Source organism: Crinia signifera, chromosome 6 (assembly GCF_055691185.1).
Source record: "Crinia signifera chromosome 6, ASM5569118v1, whole genome shotgun sequence".
Lineage (NCBI taxonomy): Eukaryota > Metazoa > Chordata > Amphibia > Anura > Myobatrachidae > Crinia > Crinia signifera.
This window is the reverse complement of record NC_139222.1, coordinates 255,581,680-255,597,574: the sequence shown is the minus strand read 5'-3', so window position 1 is coordinate 255,597,574 and position 15,895 is coordinate 255,581,680. Positions and strand designations below refer to the sequence as shown.

Sequence of the window (15,895 nt, the reverse complement as noted above, 5' to 3'; positions counted from 1 at the left end):
CCGAAGCGTGGCGAGCGCAACGAGCCCCGCGAGGAGACGCGGATACCTTCACAGGTAAACGCGTCCCTTCGCGGGCTTCACAGGTATCCGCGTCCCCTCGCCACGCTTCGGGCTCGGTGGCTCGCTGCGCTCGCCACACTATTCTATTCTCAATTCCACGCCGACGTGGATAGTGGGGGTATGAAAAGGTTGGAGGACGCGTACCGCCGCCCCTCGCGGGCTCGCTGCGCTCGCCACGCTTCGGGTTCACGTTGATCGTGGGGTGGCGTTAACAATTGTGGGGGCCATTTCAGACTTCAGGGGGACTATTTGGGCTCTGTGGCCCATTTAACATTGTTTCCTATGGAAAAATCGCGGGCATTGAGGCATTGAACACTAAAATCGCGTCCATTGACACTTTTAACATTGTTCCCTATGGGAAATCGCGGGCATCGCGGGCATCGCGTCGCACCCGTTTTTTAGTGCATGCGATGGCCGCGATGCCCACGATGGGCGCCGTGCTAGGTAAAGAGTACCGAATTTACATTTATGTCACCAGGGTTAATAATCAGCAACAAGAGTTATTTGTTTCCAAATTACTACAGTACTTTAAGTTAGGAAAAGCCTTTTACTGCCATTTTACATTACAAATTCCCTTTTACTAGATAACATACCGTGGGTGAGATTTAATAGGGTGAGAGATTCAGAAAGTGAGAGATTTGGTAAGAAATCTCCAGTTTTTTAAAGCGGCAATCATTTACACTGCAAAATCAAACTGGTTTTGCAGTGTAAATGATTGCCGCTTTAAAAAAACTGGAGATTTCTTACCAAATCTCTCACTTTTTGAATCTCTCATCCTATTAAATCTCACCCCTTTTGTGTCTCAGTGATGCTTCTATTTTCTAGGAAACTAGCTTGATACTCCCTCAGTGATATTGTTTCCACTGCTGTTAGTAAGTGAATACACCGGTACTATTGAAGTAACGTACATCAGTGTCCACAGACATCTAGGGTGACATTCTATGGGATGAGATTTTTTCGCACTTTCAAAATCGCCCATTATCGCACTTTTTTAATATCGCATTTTTGCCGCGAATTCGCATATTTAATGAGGTGCGAATTCTGGAATGAAAAGTGCGATTAGGTGCGATAATGTGCGAATTTTAGGCATGAAAATGTGCGAATTTTAGGCATGAAAATGTGCGAATTTAAGGAAATGTGTGATTTTTTGTTCATCAAAAAAAAAAAATTGGCGCGGGGTCCCCCCTCCTGAGCATAACCAGCCCCGGGCTCATTGAGCTGGGGCTGGTTCCAAAAATACGGGGCACAAAAAGCATAGGGGTCCCCCGTATTTCTGAAACCAGCCCCGGACTCTTGGACCGGTCCTGGTTCCAAAAATACGGGGGACAAAAAATCTGGGGGTCCCCCGTATTTTGAAACCAGCACCGGGCTCCAACAGCCCTCGGTGTCATGCCACAGCCGGGGGACACTTTTTATATAAGGTCCCCCGGCCGAAACATGAGCACCGTGGCTGGTCAGCCTTGGACAGGGTACCTGGAGGAGTGGGGACCCCCCCATAAAGGGGTCCCCCCCCCCCAGGCTTCACCCATCCAGGGCTGAAGCCCGATGCTGTCACCGGCGTCCCTGGCCATTGGACGCCGGCCTGATAGTGTTAAATCTTCCATACATAACATTGCTTGATACAGAAGAACTACAAGTGCCAGCAGACCTCCCCCGCATGCTGGGACTTGGAGAACCACAAGTCCCAGCATGCGGGGCATTAATGGGCCCGCTGGGACTTGTAGTCCACCTGTAAAAAGAATGTTAAAAAAACACACAGAGAAGTAAAACTTTATTACACACAAACACACCTCACTTTTACACCCACATACTCACCGATCCAGGATCCAGCGCTGGTCTCCCTTCTGCTGCAGAGCCGGCTACCCCCGCACTGACAGCGGGGACAACCGGCTCTCTCCGATGCCGCTAACAGCTTCTGTCGCGCTGTCCCAGTGCTACAGAGGCTGAGAGCGTCTTTGGCTTATGCGTCTCCATGGAGACGCATAGCTCAGCCAATCAGGGCTGAGCTATGCGTCTCCATGGAGACGCATCGGCCAATCACGCTCTCAGCCTCTGTAGCGCTGGGACAGCGCTACATAGACTGTTAGCGGCATCGGAGAGAGACGGTTGTCCCCGCTGTCAGTGCGGGGGTAGCCGGCTCTGCAGCAGAAGGGAGACCAGCGCTGGATCCTGGATCGGTGAGTATGTGGGTGTAAAAGTGAGGTGTGTTTGTGTGTAATAAAGTTTTACTTCTCTGTGTGTGTGTTTTTTTAACATTCTTTTTACAGGTGGACTACAAGTCCCAGCGGGCCCATTAATGCCCCGCATGCTGGGACTTGTGGTTCTCCAAGTCCCAGCATGCGGGGGAGGTCTGCTGGCACTTGTAGTTCTTCTGTATCAAGCAATGTTATGTATGGAAGATTTAACACTATCAGGCCGGCGTCCAATGGCCAGGGACGCCGGTGACAGCCCCGGGCTTCAGCCCTGGACGGGTGAAGCCTGGGGGGACCCCTTTATGGGGGGGTCCCCACTCCTCCAGGTACCCCGTCCAAGGCTGACCAGCCACGGTGCTCATGTTTCGGCCGGGGGACCTTATATAAAAAGTGTCCCCAGGCTGTGGCATGACACCGAGGGCTGTTGGAGCCCGGTGCTGGTTAAAAATACGGGGGACCCCCAGATTTTTTGTCCCCCGTATTTTTGGAATCAGGACCGGTCCAAGAGTCCGGGGCTGGTTTCAGAAATACGGGGGACCCCTATGCTTTTTGTCCCCCGTATTTTTGGAACCAGCCCCAGCTCAATGAGCCCGGGGCTGGTTATGCTCAGGAGGGGGGACCCCACGCAATTTTTTTTGTCAAAAAACACTTTTCCACATTTTTTAACACAGGGCCATGCACAGATCTCTATGATCTGTGCAGGGTTCTGGCCAATTCGCATATCAGAACCTGGTCTGATTTTTTTGAGATTTTTAGACACATTTTACAAATTCGCATCTCATTAAATATGCGAATTGTATACTTTTCAATGTGAAAACATCTTGATGCGAGTTCTGGCGAAAACTAAAAATCGCACTTCTAAAAAGTGCGATTTCGCGGCAAAACCGCACTTTTTGCCGATTTTCGCATCTCATTAAATATGCGAATTAGGGAAAAAGTGCGAAAACGGACGTTTTTGCGATAAAATTCACCAAAGTCAGATTATCTCATCCCATAGAATGTCATCCCTAGCCTCCTTTCATGATGAACATCCTTTTTAATCACACCATGCCATGGCGTGAATCGGTACTGACAAGTGTCTTTTCATTTGACTATATTTATTAAAATGCATTTTAATGAAATGATGCAAACAGGATGCACAAGCAGCATGATATGTGGCATGCCTATATTCATGACATGTGGTATGCCTATATTCTGTGTGCATTTTGTATGCAGATACAGCAGCGGTCGCTCACAGAATATTACATCATATGCTGCTGCATGTTATTCCCATAGCAATGCAAATAAGATGCAAAACAAGACACCAGATGCTAAGGGAGTTGCACAGGACTGGTCAGCTCACTCATGCGAGGCATCTCCCGCTGTGTGGTGTACTCAGGCTAGGTGTATATTTTATAACATATTAGAGAAATTATATTTAATGGAGTAACTCACAATACAAATTACAGTACACTGATGTTCACTGCTAACAGCTACATTTCATTTTTAGGATTCTAATGTTCAGACAGCTTAAAATTGTTTAAAGCTAATCTATAGTAAAACATTTATAAAAGTGTTTACAAAACAGATCAGTGCAAGTTCATGAACATAACCTGCATGGTAGATAAGAGTTCATGTGTTGAAATGAGATTATTCAGCCAATCGTCTCCCCGTATGTTTAATGTCATCATACGCCTCCAGCAAGGGAGGTGGCAGAATATATATATAGGACAACAGAGGGACAAATTCTGCGGAGGTGACTTGTGGGCCAACATGCAGCTTCTCCTGGTGTCCGTCTGCCTGGCCATCTTCAGCTCAGCACTTACATCAGCATCAGAACCGTAAGACTGTTATTGTGGGAATGTATTACAGGTTGGGTCTCCTATTTTCAAAATGATTGGGACTAGAAGTCATTTGGATATTGGATTTTTCCTTATTTTGGAATACTTGCATTCCAAAATGAGATATCTTAGGATGGGACACAACCATAGTGCATAGCCTGTAGGTAATTTTATACATTATTTTGTATTAATATTATTGCTATTACTAATAATAATAATAATAATAATAGTAATAATAAAAAGTTTGTGCAATTACACAATATTAATTTATGTGTCATATAGACCTTACACACAGCCTGAAGGTATTTGATACAATATTTGTCATAAGAAGAGACACACATGCACGCACGCATGCATACACACACACATATACACATATACACACACACACCCATAGAGATATTGAGGGGTGTAACATAGAAACATAGAAACATAGAATTTGACGGCAGATAAGAACCATTTGTCCCTTCTAGTCTGCCCCTTTTTTACCCTTCAGGTAAACTCAACCCTTTTTAATCCTTATTTCTTTGTAAGGATATTCATATGCCTATCCCAAGCATGTTTAAATTGTTCTACTGTCTTAGCCTCTACCACCTCTAATGGGAGGCTATTCCACTTATTCACTACCCTTTCTGTGAAGTAATTTTTTCTAACATTTCCCCTGAACCTACCTCCCTCCAGTTTCAGTGCAGGTCCTCGTGTTCTATTACTTCTTTTCCTTTGAAGAATATTTCCCTCCTGTACTATGTTAAAACCCTTGATATATTTGAAGATTTCTATCATGTCGCCCCTTTCCCTTCTCTGCTCCAAACTATACATGTTAAGATCTTTTAGTCTATCCAGGTAAGTTTTGTGATGTAGGCCATGCACCATTTTAGTTGCCCTTCTTTGTACACTCTCCAATGTATTTATATCCTTCTGAAGATATGGTCTCCAGAACTGGACACAGTATTCCAGATGAGGTTGTACCAATGACCTATAAAGTGGCATTATTACATCTTTTTTTCTGCTACTGATTCCTCTCCCTATGAAACCAAGCATCTGACTAGCCTTCCTCATTGCTTTGTTACATTGCCTCCCTGCCTTTAAGTCACTTGAAATAGTGACTCCTAGATCTCTTTCCTCCTCAGTAGTTTCCATTATAGAACCCTTGATGCTATATTGAGCCTTTGGGTTTTTGAGTCCCAAGTGCATAATTTTGCATTTTTTAGCATTAAACTGTAGTTGCCATTCTCTTGACCAATTCTCAAGTTTACTTAGATCATCAGTCATTTGATTTACCCCTCCTGGTGTGTCTACTCTGTTGCATATATTTGTGTCATCTGCAAAAAGGCATACTTTCCCTTCAATACTATTTGCAATGTCACTAACAAAGATATTAAAGAGCACTGTTCCAAGTACAGATCCCTGGGGTACTCCACTGGTAACATGTCCCTCTATTGAATGTACTCCATTTACTACAACTGTCCTGCAACCAGGTTCTTATCCTTTTAATTGTTTTATAATTCAATCCCACACTTTCAAGTTAATTTAGCAGCCTTCAATGTGGGACAGTGTCAAATGCCTTACTAAAGTCTAGATATGCCACATCTACAGCCCCCCCTTCATCTAGTATTTTGGTCATGGAGTCAAAAAAGTCAATGAGACTTGTTTGGCATGATCTCCCTGCAGTAAAACCATGCTGTTTTGGATCCTGTAAGTTGTTTAATTTAAGATATTCCACTATTCTTTCTTTTAATAGAGTTTCCATTAATTTCCCTACTACTGATGTAAGGCTCACTGGTCTGTAGTTACTTGCTTCTTCTTTGCTTCCGCTTTTGTGCAGTAGAACTACATTTGCTTTTCTCCAGTCCTCTGGAACTGCACCAGTATCTAGTGACTGGTTGAATAAATCTGTTAATGGCGCTACCAACACATCTTTTAGTTCTTTTAGTATCCTTGGATGCACTCCATCTGGCCCCATTGATTTATACACTTTCAGTCTCCCTAGTAAATGTACTTCCATCTACCTTATTTTTATGAATGTCCTTGAAACTTAACTGTGGTCCCTTCCCTTCTCCTTCTATAGTGAATAAAAGTAATTATTTAGATGATCTGCAATTGCCTTGTCTCCCTCCACCAAATTCTCAGTGTCTGTCCGCAGTCTTATTATTCCTCCATTTGATTTTCTCCTTTCACTTATATACTTAAAAAAAGTTTTGTTTCCTTTATCTACCGACTGAGCAATTTTCTCCTCAGCTTGTGCCTTGGCACGCCTGATCACTTTCTTAGCCTCTTTGCGTCTGGCAAGATACACTTCTTTGTCATTATTATTTTGAGTCTTGTATGTCCTAAAGGCCATCTTTTTCGCTATTACACTAGTTGATACCTCTTTAGTAAACCACACTGGCTTCCTTTTCCTGTTACTTCTCTTAACCCTTTTGATACAAAGGTCCGTTGCCTTTAGTATTGCACTTTTTAATTTTTTTCACCTCTCCTGCACTCCATTCAAGTTCCTCCAATCCGCTAATGAGTCGCTTAAACATCTCCCCATTTTTGCAAAGTCAGCCTTCCTAAAATCCAACACCTTAGTTTTTATGTGACTGGAGTTGGACCCTGCCTTAATACTAAACCATGCTGCTTGATGATCACTGGATCCCAGGTTCTCACCCACATATATGTCTGATATTCTGTCACCATTTGTGAGTATTAAATCTAATATTGAGTCTTTGCGAGTAGGTTCCCTCACCAATTGCTTGAGAGAGGCTCCCTGTAGGGAATTTAGAAATTTGCCACTTATAGATGGTCTTGCAAAAGACTCCTCCCAATTCACATCAGGTAGATTAAAGTCTCCCATGATTATGACTTCTCCCTTTAAAGCCATTTTAGTGACATCAAGCAATAGGCTCCTGTCCAAATCCTGCCCCTGGCCTGGTGGCCTATAGATGACCCCAGTACGAATAATGTCTTTCTCCCCCATATGGTCACCCAAAGGGCCTCAGTTTTTTCTTCAATGTTTTGTATTAAAGTAGCATTTATGCTTTTCTTTACATACATTGCTACCCCTCCTCTGATACTTCCCATTCTGTTATTCCTAAATAAATTGTATCCTGGTATAGCTATGTCCCAGCTTTGGTTCTCATTACACCATGTCTCTGTGATAGCCACAATGTCTAGGTCATCCCTTGTCATTATTGCAATTAGATCAGGAATTTTGTCTCCTAGGCTTCTAGCGTTTGCACACATAGTTTTAAAAATTTTGCCTGTGCATCTGTTATTCCTAGCCATGTTCATACAGTACAAAATCGAAGTCTAAAGTTGAAATTACCTGTTTGATGATGTTGTTCAATGTCTGTTTTTATTTTTTACTGTTCAGAAAGCTGCAGGTCACTAATTCTAGGAATATAGTGAGTCTGTTCAGGTCAGGCTACACCTGAACACTAATGGCCAAATGGTCAAAGGAGATAATTTGCACTGTGTTTGAGTAGACATCAGGCAGAATGCAACACTAAACTATGCTTCACTGAACAACTTCCCCAAACAAGTAATAACAATTACAAGCAATTCATTACATCAGAACTTTTCAAATCATACAAGAGTTTGCATAACACAGAAATGAAGAGAGCATATTGGAGATGAATTACATACTCTTGAGATATCAATGCAGTCCATGTGTGTTGTTGTTGATTTGTAGTAGTTTGCCTTCTGTTTTCCTTCGGTGTAACGCAGGTATAACTCTCGTAGTTATGACATTGTTTTCCCACTTTAAAACGGCCCACTTCAATACAGGGCCACAGCTAAACTATGGCCACAGCCATATGCAATGACAACTAATATACTCTAACAATGCCTTGTTCCCAATTTCCAATAATTGGAATCTACACCCTCAGTCCCCACCCACTGCTATACAGAGCAATAAAAGTGGCTTACAAAAACAGTTCTGGCATTCCAGGATACTATATCTCATTTAGAATAAAAAAATACATGCCTCACTACACACAGGCAAGGTACTGTTGTTATTTACACAGATCAGATATTTGGTTGCTTTTACCTATAAGACAATCCCACACACAAGGGATGCAATCCCGGGATTGAGCGTTTTTCCATCCCGATTCCCGGGACTAAAGAAATGCCCCGGGATTGGCATCCCTATGCCCAAGTGATAAACTGGTGTGTGGGCTACGGTAGGGTCCACTGGAGCCTTCTAAAGAGTTTGTAGTATGCTGTGATACCTGTATGCTGCAATGCTGTAACCTTCCTCGCTTATGCTGGTTACCTGGTATGCTGTGACCTGCTACAAAAATGAAGACCAAGACTGATCCAGTGTATTTGATTCTTTGTCACAGTACTTACTGTATATTTACTCACAATAGCTTATTTTATAAATTAAACTTCCTAACTATTCCGGCTCCATAAATGTTCATAATATAAACTACGGAGTATTTAAATTTCCATTTGTTCTGTGTCTATGTAGGCGCTATGTGATCACAGCTCCTGTATACTCAGTGCAGGGAACCCAGCAGAAAGCCTGCGTGACCTTCCTTGATCTAGATGGGGCTGTTGACTTCAAACTGTCCTTGCATAATGATGAGCACACTCATATTATTGCTGAGCACAAAGTAGACACCGTGGAATACTCCAACTGTTTCCCTTTCCAGGTGAGTAGACATTTCTAGCATGTAAGGTTTGTCAACAAAAATGTTATTGTGAAATTCTTTAACTTATCATGAACTTTGTGACTGAGTAATGCAAATAAACACAGGATTATAGGAGATATTAGTAATAAAAAAGAGAATAAATACTTGACATGGCAGCTTCCAAATAGAAGGGTTGGGATCATAATATGGTCGACAGTCATTAGGTCAACACCGTTGGGTCGACACACTGGAAGGTCGACAGGGCTCTAAGGCAACATGGGTGAAGGTCTACATTGGTCGACAGGGGTCTAGGTCGACACATGATTTAGGTTGACATGGGTTAGGTCGACATGGGGGTTTTCACAGTTTTTTTACCTGAATGTCAACACAGTTGACATGGACACATTTTTAAGGGCACCGCGTCCCCTCTCATGACTCGCTGCACTTGCCATGCTTCAGGCACACTATTTCATTCTCCCACCACGCCCAAGTGGTTGGTAGGGTATGAAATACCGCCTGTCGGCACATGTCAGCTCAAAAGACAGTGAAAAACCCATGTCGATCTTTTGACTGTCGACCTAACCCATGTCAACCTAACGCATGTGCGACCGAGACCCTGTCGACCATGCCCCATGTCGACCTAGACCCACGTTGACCTAGACCCCTCTTGACCTTCCTGTGTGTCGACCCAACGGTGTCCACCTAATGACGGTAGACCAACTTATGTTTGACCAACCGTCCATACCCCAAATAGTAGAACCATAACTCTCCCACATATTCTGCTACAGTTTATATGGTCTATGTACAGTATGATGTGGAAACATTTCAGCAAAATTCCACAATGTCCCTGTTAATTTCAAGAATACTTGGGGGTAGATTTACTAAAAAAACGGGTTTGGTGACTTTTTCAATAGGCCATCCATCAATGACAATCTTTACCTTTTATACTGCTTAATGTACTGCTCTTCAGTTTGGGTGGTAATTTTAAATCTGCTGGTGGAGTGCTGGGGATTAAACATGCCTAAACCACCAGAAGTTTGGTCACACCGACCAGTATTTTGCTCTAAACTGGTGTAAAACCACCACAATACCACTGTGAAGCTGCTGCATCACTTGGCAATCAGGAGGCGGCGACTTTCCATGGGCATAACTCCCAGAGGCAATGGCTTTGCCTGTCTCTGGGCTCCAAGCTCTGAAGGGGCACCTGTATGTACAGTATAGCAGCACCTGTGTGGTTTAACGTAGGATCCAAGTGTGACCGCTGCTCTTCCAATGGAGCCCTGTGGCAAACCCACTGCAGAGCTAATTGCCTAAGGAGCCTTGCCAACCCCTGCAATAGGGGACAGGATGGCTGCCATTTTATACTGCTCAGCCTGCACTGGAGCAAGTGATGGTGCACCCCCCACCAGAGAATAATGATTCTGCAAATTGCAGACGGCTGAATCTCACTAGTCTAATCCTGACACCCCAGCCATTGTCAGACATCATGGATGGAGACCTGCCATTTCAGTGCAGGCTTCAGTCCCTGTAGACCGGCTGAGAGCGCTCTTTATAAGAGGGAGGCAAATTCCAACATGCCTGAGTAACTAGGATGAGCTTACACCCCTGGAACTTCCAATACACTTTTAATAATTAAGTCAATTATGTATTTATCAAGGAGAATATAACATTTAGAACATTGTAATAGAGGCAATAGGGGGAAATTTACTAATATGGGAGTTCGCCGTTAGGGGGGGGCGCCCATACCCACCCCCCGCCGCCGCCCCGTCAAGCACCCCCCCCCCGGCCGCCCCGTCGCCTATGCTAACCCCCTCCCCCGCAGTCTTACCTATCGCACTGGTCCCGGCGACTCCGTTCTTCTGCTGAGGACCACCACAAAATGGCCGCCCCCATACAGCAGACAGTTTCAGAGAACTGTTTGCTATATGGGGGCAGCCATTTTGTGGTGGTCCTCATCAGAAGAACGGAGCCGCCGGGACCAGCAAGATACGTAAGTCTGCGGGGGATAGGGGGGGGGGGTAACTATAGCACCGCAGCCCCCGGCGCCCCCACATGCACAGCGCCCCCCCGCGGTGGCGGGGGCTGCGGTGCTATAGTTACGCCCCTGCATGAGATGTTGCTATGGGCAACCAATCAGATCCTGTCTATTATCTCCTAGAGGGTGCTAAATCAATAAGAAGTAAAATATGATTGATTGCCCATAGTAACAGCCCATGTGAAATAGATCTCCCATCTTAAGGGCCCTACACACAGAGAGATTTGTGCCAGAGATTTATAATGGGAGATTCAGCATGAGAGATTTCAAATCTCTCACAGAAAGTGTTTAGGCGACTTCAGGGGGATAAAAAGCCTTCACATTTAAATAATGGGTTGGAATAAAGCCTGGGGGACTGTCATCTTCTTTCTCTATAATAGAAAAATAAATTAAATAATGTAAAAAAAATTGCAGGGGTCCCCCCCACGAGCATGACCAGTCCCGGGCTCTCTGAGCTAGTCCTGGTTTCTTGAATACCAGGGGTAAAAATTCAATAAGGTCCCACTATATTCAAGAAACCAGCACCGGCTCTTAGGCCGGTCCTGCTTCGGAAAATACAGGGGACAAAAGTGAGTGGGGGTCCCCCGTATTTTAGGGACCAGCACCAGGCTCCACTAGCAGGGGGTGTAATGCCATAGCCAGTGGACACGCCTGACGGGGCCCTGTGGCCAAAGTATTACCCTCCCTAACTAGTCAGCCCAGGCTGGGAGTTTTTGGGGAGGTGGGGACCAACCGAATAAAGTGGTCTCCACTCTCCAGGGCACCCCAGGCCTGGGCTGAAGCCCGGGGCTATCCCCTGCACCCCTGGGTGGTGGGGAAGGGTTGATAGCTGCTTTAAACAGTAATTTTGTCCTTTACATTAGGACTACAGGTCCCAGCAAGCCTGCCCCATGGGGGAGCTGTGGGTGAGGGAGGGCGGGGGTCGGATGTGCTGTGGATGGGGGGGTGCTGCGGGTGGAAGAGGTGGAAGAGGGGGGGGTTGGGGGAGGGGTTGTCGGCGGTGCCACATCACCCACTCAGAAGACCTTGCTCATCCCCTCGCCACACATGCAGGAGATGTGTGCAGGAGCATCTGAGAGACTGCACTAAATAATCTGACTCGGCCATTATGAATCTTGGGCAGATGCAGAATGTTGGGGGCATGCATGTAAATTGCTGTGTGGGCCACATACAGTACACAGTGATTTACATGCATTTTCTGAGGGATTTAGTAAATGTGTAGGGCCCACTAGTAAATTTCCCCCAATAATATTTTTTTGATTTGATTTGATCTTCAGATTAAGCTGAAGAGTATGTACTCTATTGCTGTGTACACACGGTGCAATTAGCGCTATTCATTTAAACTACATGTGTACGTGTGTACATACCTAAGCAATTGTAAGAGTAATATTGGGTTTAAAGCTGTGTACACACGGTGCCAATATGGCTATATCTTAGTTTTATTGCTAGTGGCAGAGGGGCACTGGCTGGGTGGGGTCTCAATCATTGAACTTAAGGGGTGTACACATGGAGAACTTTTAACCCCTTACCGCCGCAGCCTGTTTTTTTTTGCCTTCCTGACAGAGCCCTTTTTTTCAAATCTGACATGTATCACTTTATGTGGGGATAACTTTTTTTTGCTTTTACTTATCCCAGTGATTTTGAGATTGTTTTCTCGTGACACATTGTACTTCAAGTTAGTGGTAAATTTTGGTCGATACAGTCTGTGTTTTTTTGTGAAAAATACCAAAATGTCGTAAAAAATTGAAAAATTTGCAAAATGTTAAATTTTCTGCTTGTGAGACAAATAATCATACCACTCAAAATAGTTAATAACTAACAAAGACCATATGTCTACTTTATGTTGCCATCATTATTTCAACCTCCTTTTAATTTTTTTGGACACTAGGAGGCTTAAAATATGAATAGCAAATTCTCAAATTTTCAAGAAAATTTCAAACACTGATTTTTTTAGGGACCAGTTCAGTTCTGATGTGACTTTGAGGGACTTGTATGTGAGACACCCCCATAAATGATGCCATTTCAAAAACTGCACCCCTCACAATATTCAAAACAGCATTTTGGAAGTTTGTTAACCCTTTAGGTGTTTCACAGGAATTAAAATAAAGTGTAGGTGAAATTTCAAAATTTCATTTTTTTAGCAGATTTTCAATTTTAATACACTTTTCTAAGGAACACAGTAGATTTTACTAGAGAAATGTGACTAAAAATTGATTCCCCCAATTCTTTTGTTTTCATAAATATCCTATATGTGGCCCTAGTGTGCACGTTGACCAAACCACAGGCTTCAAAATAGAAGGAGCACCTACTTGATTTTGGAGCCTCCTTTTTATGAGATTATTTTTTAGGCACCATGTAGGTTTCTAGGCACCATAAGATGCTAAAAGTTAGGAACCCCCCCACAAGTGACCCCATTTTGCAAACTACACCCCTCAGGGAATTCATCTAGGGATATAGTGTACATTTCAAACCCCCAGGGGTTTCACCAATTTTGGTACAACTGGGCTGTGAAAATGAAAAATTACATTTTTTTTACACAAAAATGCAGTTCTGGCTCAAACTTTTTCATTTTCACAAGGAATGAAGGAGACAAAGCACCCCAAAATCTGTGCCGCAATTTCTCCCGAGTACGGCAATGCCTCATATGTGACCAAAAAATACCATTTGGGTGCATGGCAGGACTCAGAAGGGAAGGAGTGATATTTGGATTTTGCAGCACAGATTCTGGTGGAATGAATGATGGGTGCTATGTCGCATTAGCAAGACCCCCGAAGCACCAATACAGTGGAACCCCCCCACAAGTGACCCCATTTTGCAAACTGCACCCCTCAGGGAATTCATCTAGGGGTATAGTGTACATTTCAAACCCCCAGGGGTTTCACCAATTTTGGTACAACTGGGCTGTGAAAATGAAAAATTACATTTTTTTACACAAAAATGCAGTTCTGGCTCAAAATTTTTCATTTTCACAAGAAATGAAGGAGACAAAGCACCCCAAAATCTGTGCCGCAATTTCTCCCGAGTACGGCAATGCCTCATATGTGACCAAAAAATACCATTTGGGTGCATGGCAGGACTCAGAAGGGAAGGAGTGATATTTGGATTTTGCAGCACAGATTCTGGTGGAATGAATGGTGGGTGCTATGTCGCATTAGCAAGACCCCCGAAGCACCAATACAGTGGAAACCCCCCACAAATGACCCCATTTTGCAAACTACACCCCTCAGGGAATTCATCTAGGGGTATAGTGTACATTTCAAACCCCCAGGGGTTTCACCAATTTTGGTACAACTGGGCTGTGAAAATGAAAAATTAAATTTTTTTACACAAAAATGCAGTTCTGGCTCAAAATTTTTCATTTTCACAAGGAATGAAGGAGACAAAGCACCCCAAAATCTGTGCCGCAATTTCTCCTGAGTACGGCAATGCCTCATATGTGACCAAAAAATACCATTTGGGTGCATGGCAGGACTCAGAAGGGAAGGAGTGATATTTGGATTTTGCAGCACAGATTCTGGTGGAATAAATGGTGGGTGCTATGTCGCATTAGCAAGACCCCCGAAGCACCAATACAGTGGAACCAGTGTTCCCTCTAAGCTGTGCACGTGCGCACACAACTCGCCAAGCATGCGCACAGACATTACAACAGAGCGCACAAAGCAGCAGTGGTCCCCTTTTTGCAGTCGTGGACTAAATTAACGTATGTTTCACCCAATAACTACATCATGTGCTGTGTTTTGAATGTTTAAATGTTTTAAATGTTTAATATCATTTGAAGAAAAGTTAACACAAATGCTGAACGTCGTTTTCCAGTTATATATAGAAGTGACGCACAAAAATAAAAATTTCCTTCCAAAGTTGCACAGCCAAAATCTTTTGCCGCACACAGCCTTCGTAAAATTAGAGGGAACATTGAGTGGAACCCCCCCACAAGTGACCCCATTTTGCAAACTACACCCCTCAGGGAATTCATCTAGGGGTATAGTGTACATTTCAAACCCCCAGGGGTTTCACCAATTTTGGTACAACTGGGCTGTGAAAATGAAAAATTACATTTTTTTACACAAAAATGCAGTTCTGGCTCAAAATTTTTCATTTTCACAAGAAATGAAGGAGACAAAGCACCCCAAAATCTGTGCCGCAATTTCTCCCGAGTACGGCAATGCCTCATATGTGACCAAAAATGGCAGGACTCAGAAGGGAAGGAGTGATATTTGGATTTTGCAGCACAGATTCTGGTGGAATGAATGGTGGGTGCTATGTCGCATTAGCAAGACCCCCGAAGCACCAATACAGTGGAACCCCCCACAAGTGACCCCATTTTGCAAACCACACCCCTCAGGGAATTCATCTAGGGGTATAGTGTACATTTCAAACCCCCAGGGGTTTCACCAATTTTGGTACAACTGGGCTGTGAAAATGAAAAATTAAATTTTTTTACACAAAAATGCAGTTCTGGCTCAAAATTTTTCATTTTCACAAGGAATGAAGGAGACAAAGCACCCCAAAATCTGTGCCGCAATTTCTCCTGAGTACGGCAATGCCTCATATGTGACCAAAAAATACCATTTGGGTGCATGGCAGGACTCAGAAGGGAAGGAGTGATATTTGGATTTTGCAGCACAGATTCTGGTGGAATAAATGGTGGGTGCTATGTCGCATTAGCAAGACCCCCGAAGCACAAATACAGTGGAACCAGTGTTCCCTCTAAGCTGTGCACGTGTGCGCGCGCACACAACTCGCCAAGCATGCGCACAGACATTACAACAGAGCGCACAAAGCAGCAGTGGTCCCCTTTTTGCAGTCGTGGACTAAATTAACGTATGTTTCACCCAATAACTACATCATGTGCTGTGTTTTGAATGTTTAAATGTTTTAAATGTTTAATATCATTTGAAGAAAAGTTAACACAAATGCTGAACGTCGTTTTCCAGTTATATATAGAAGTGACGCACAAAAATAAAAATTTCCTTCCAAAGTTGCACAGCCAAAATCTTTTGCCGCACACAGCCTTCGTAAAATTAGAGGGAACATTGAGTGGAACCCCCCCACAAGTGACCCCATTTTGCAAACTACAACCCTCAGGGAATTCATCTAGGGGTATAGTGTACATTTCAAACCCCCAGGGGTTTCACCAATTTTGGTACAACTGGGCTGTGAAAATGAAAAATT

At 43.8% G+C, this 15,895-nt stretch overlaps 1 protein-coding gene across 1 annotated transcript in view; it reads left to right on the top strand.

Annotated features, from left to right (window-relative positions):
• The first annotated feature begins 3,921 nt into the window (after positions 1 to 3,921).
• The window catches only part of LOC146009228 (alpha-2-macroglobulin-like), a 193,172-nt gene continuing 181,198 nt past the window's right edge, over positions 3,922 to 15,895 (top strand). The window contains exons 1-2 of the mRNA XM_083149390.1: positions 3,922 to 4,072; positions 8,526 to 8,709. Coding sequence (XP_083005516.1) covers positions 4,005 to 4,072; positions 8,526 to 8,709 — 252 coding nt within the window. The 5' untranslated portion in view covers positions 3,922 to 4,004. The remainder of the gene's footprint in view (positions 4,073 to 8,525; positions 8,710 to 15,895) is intronic.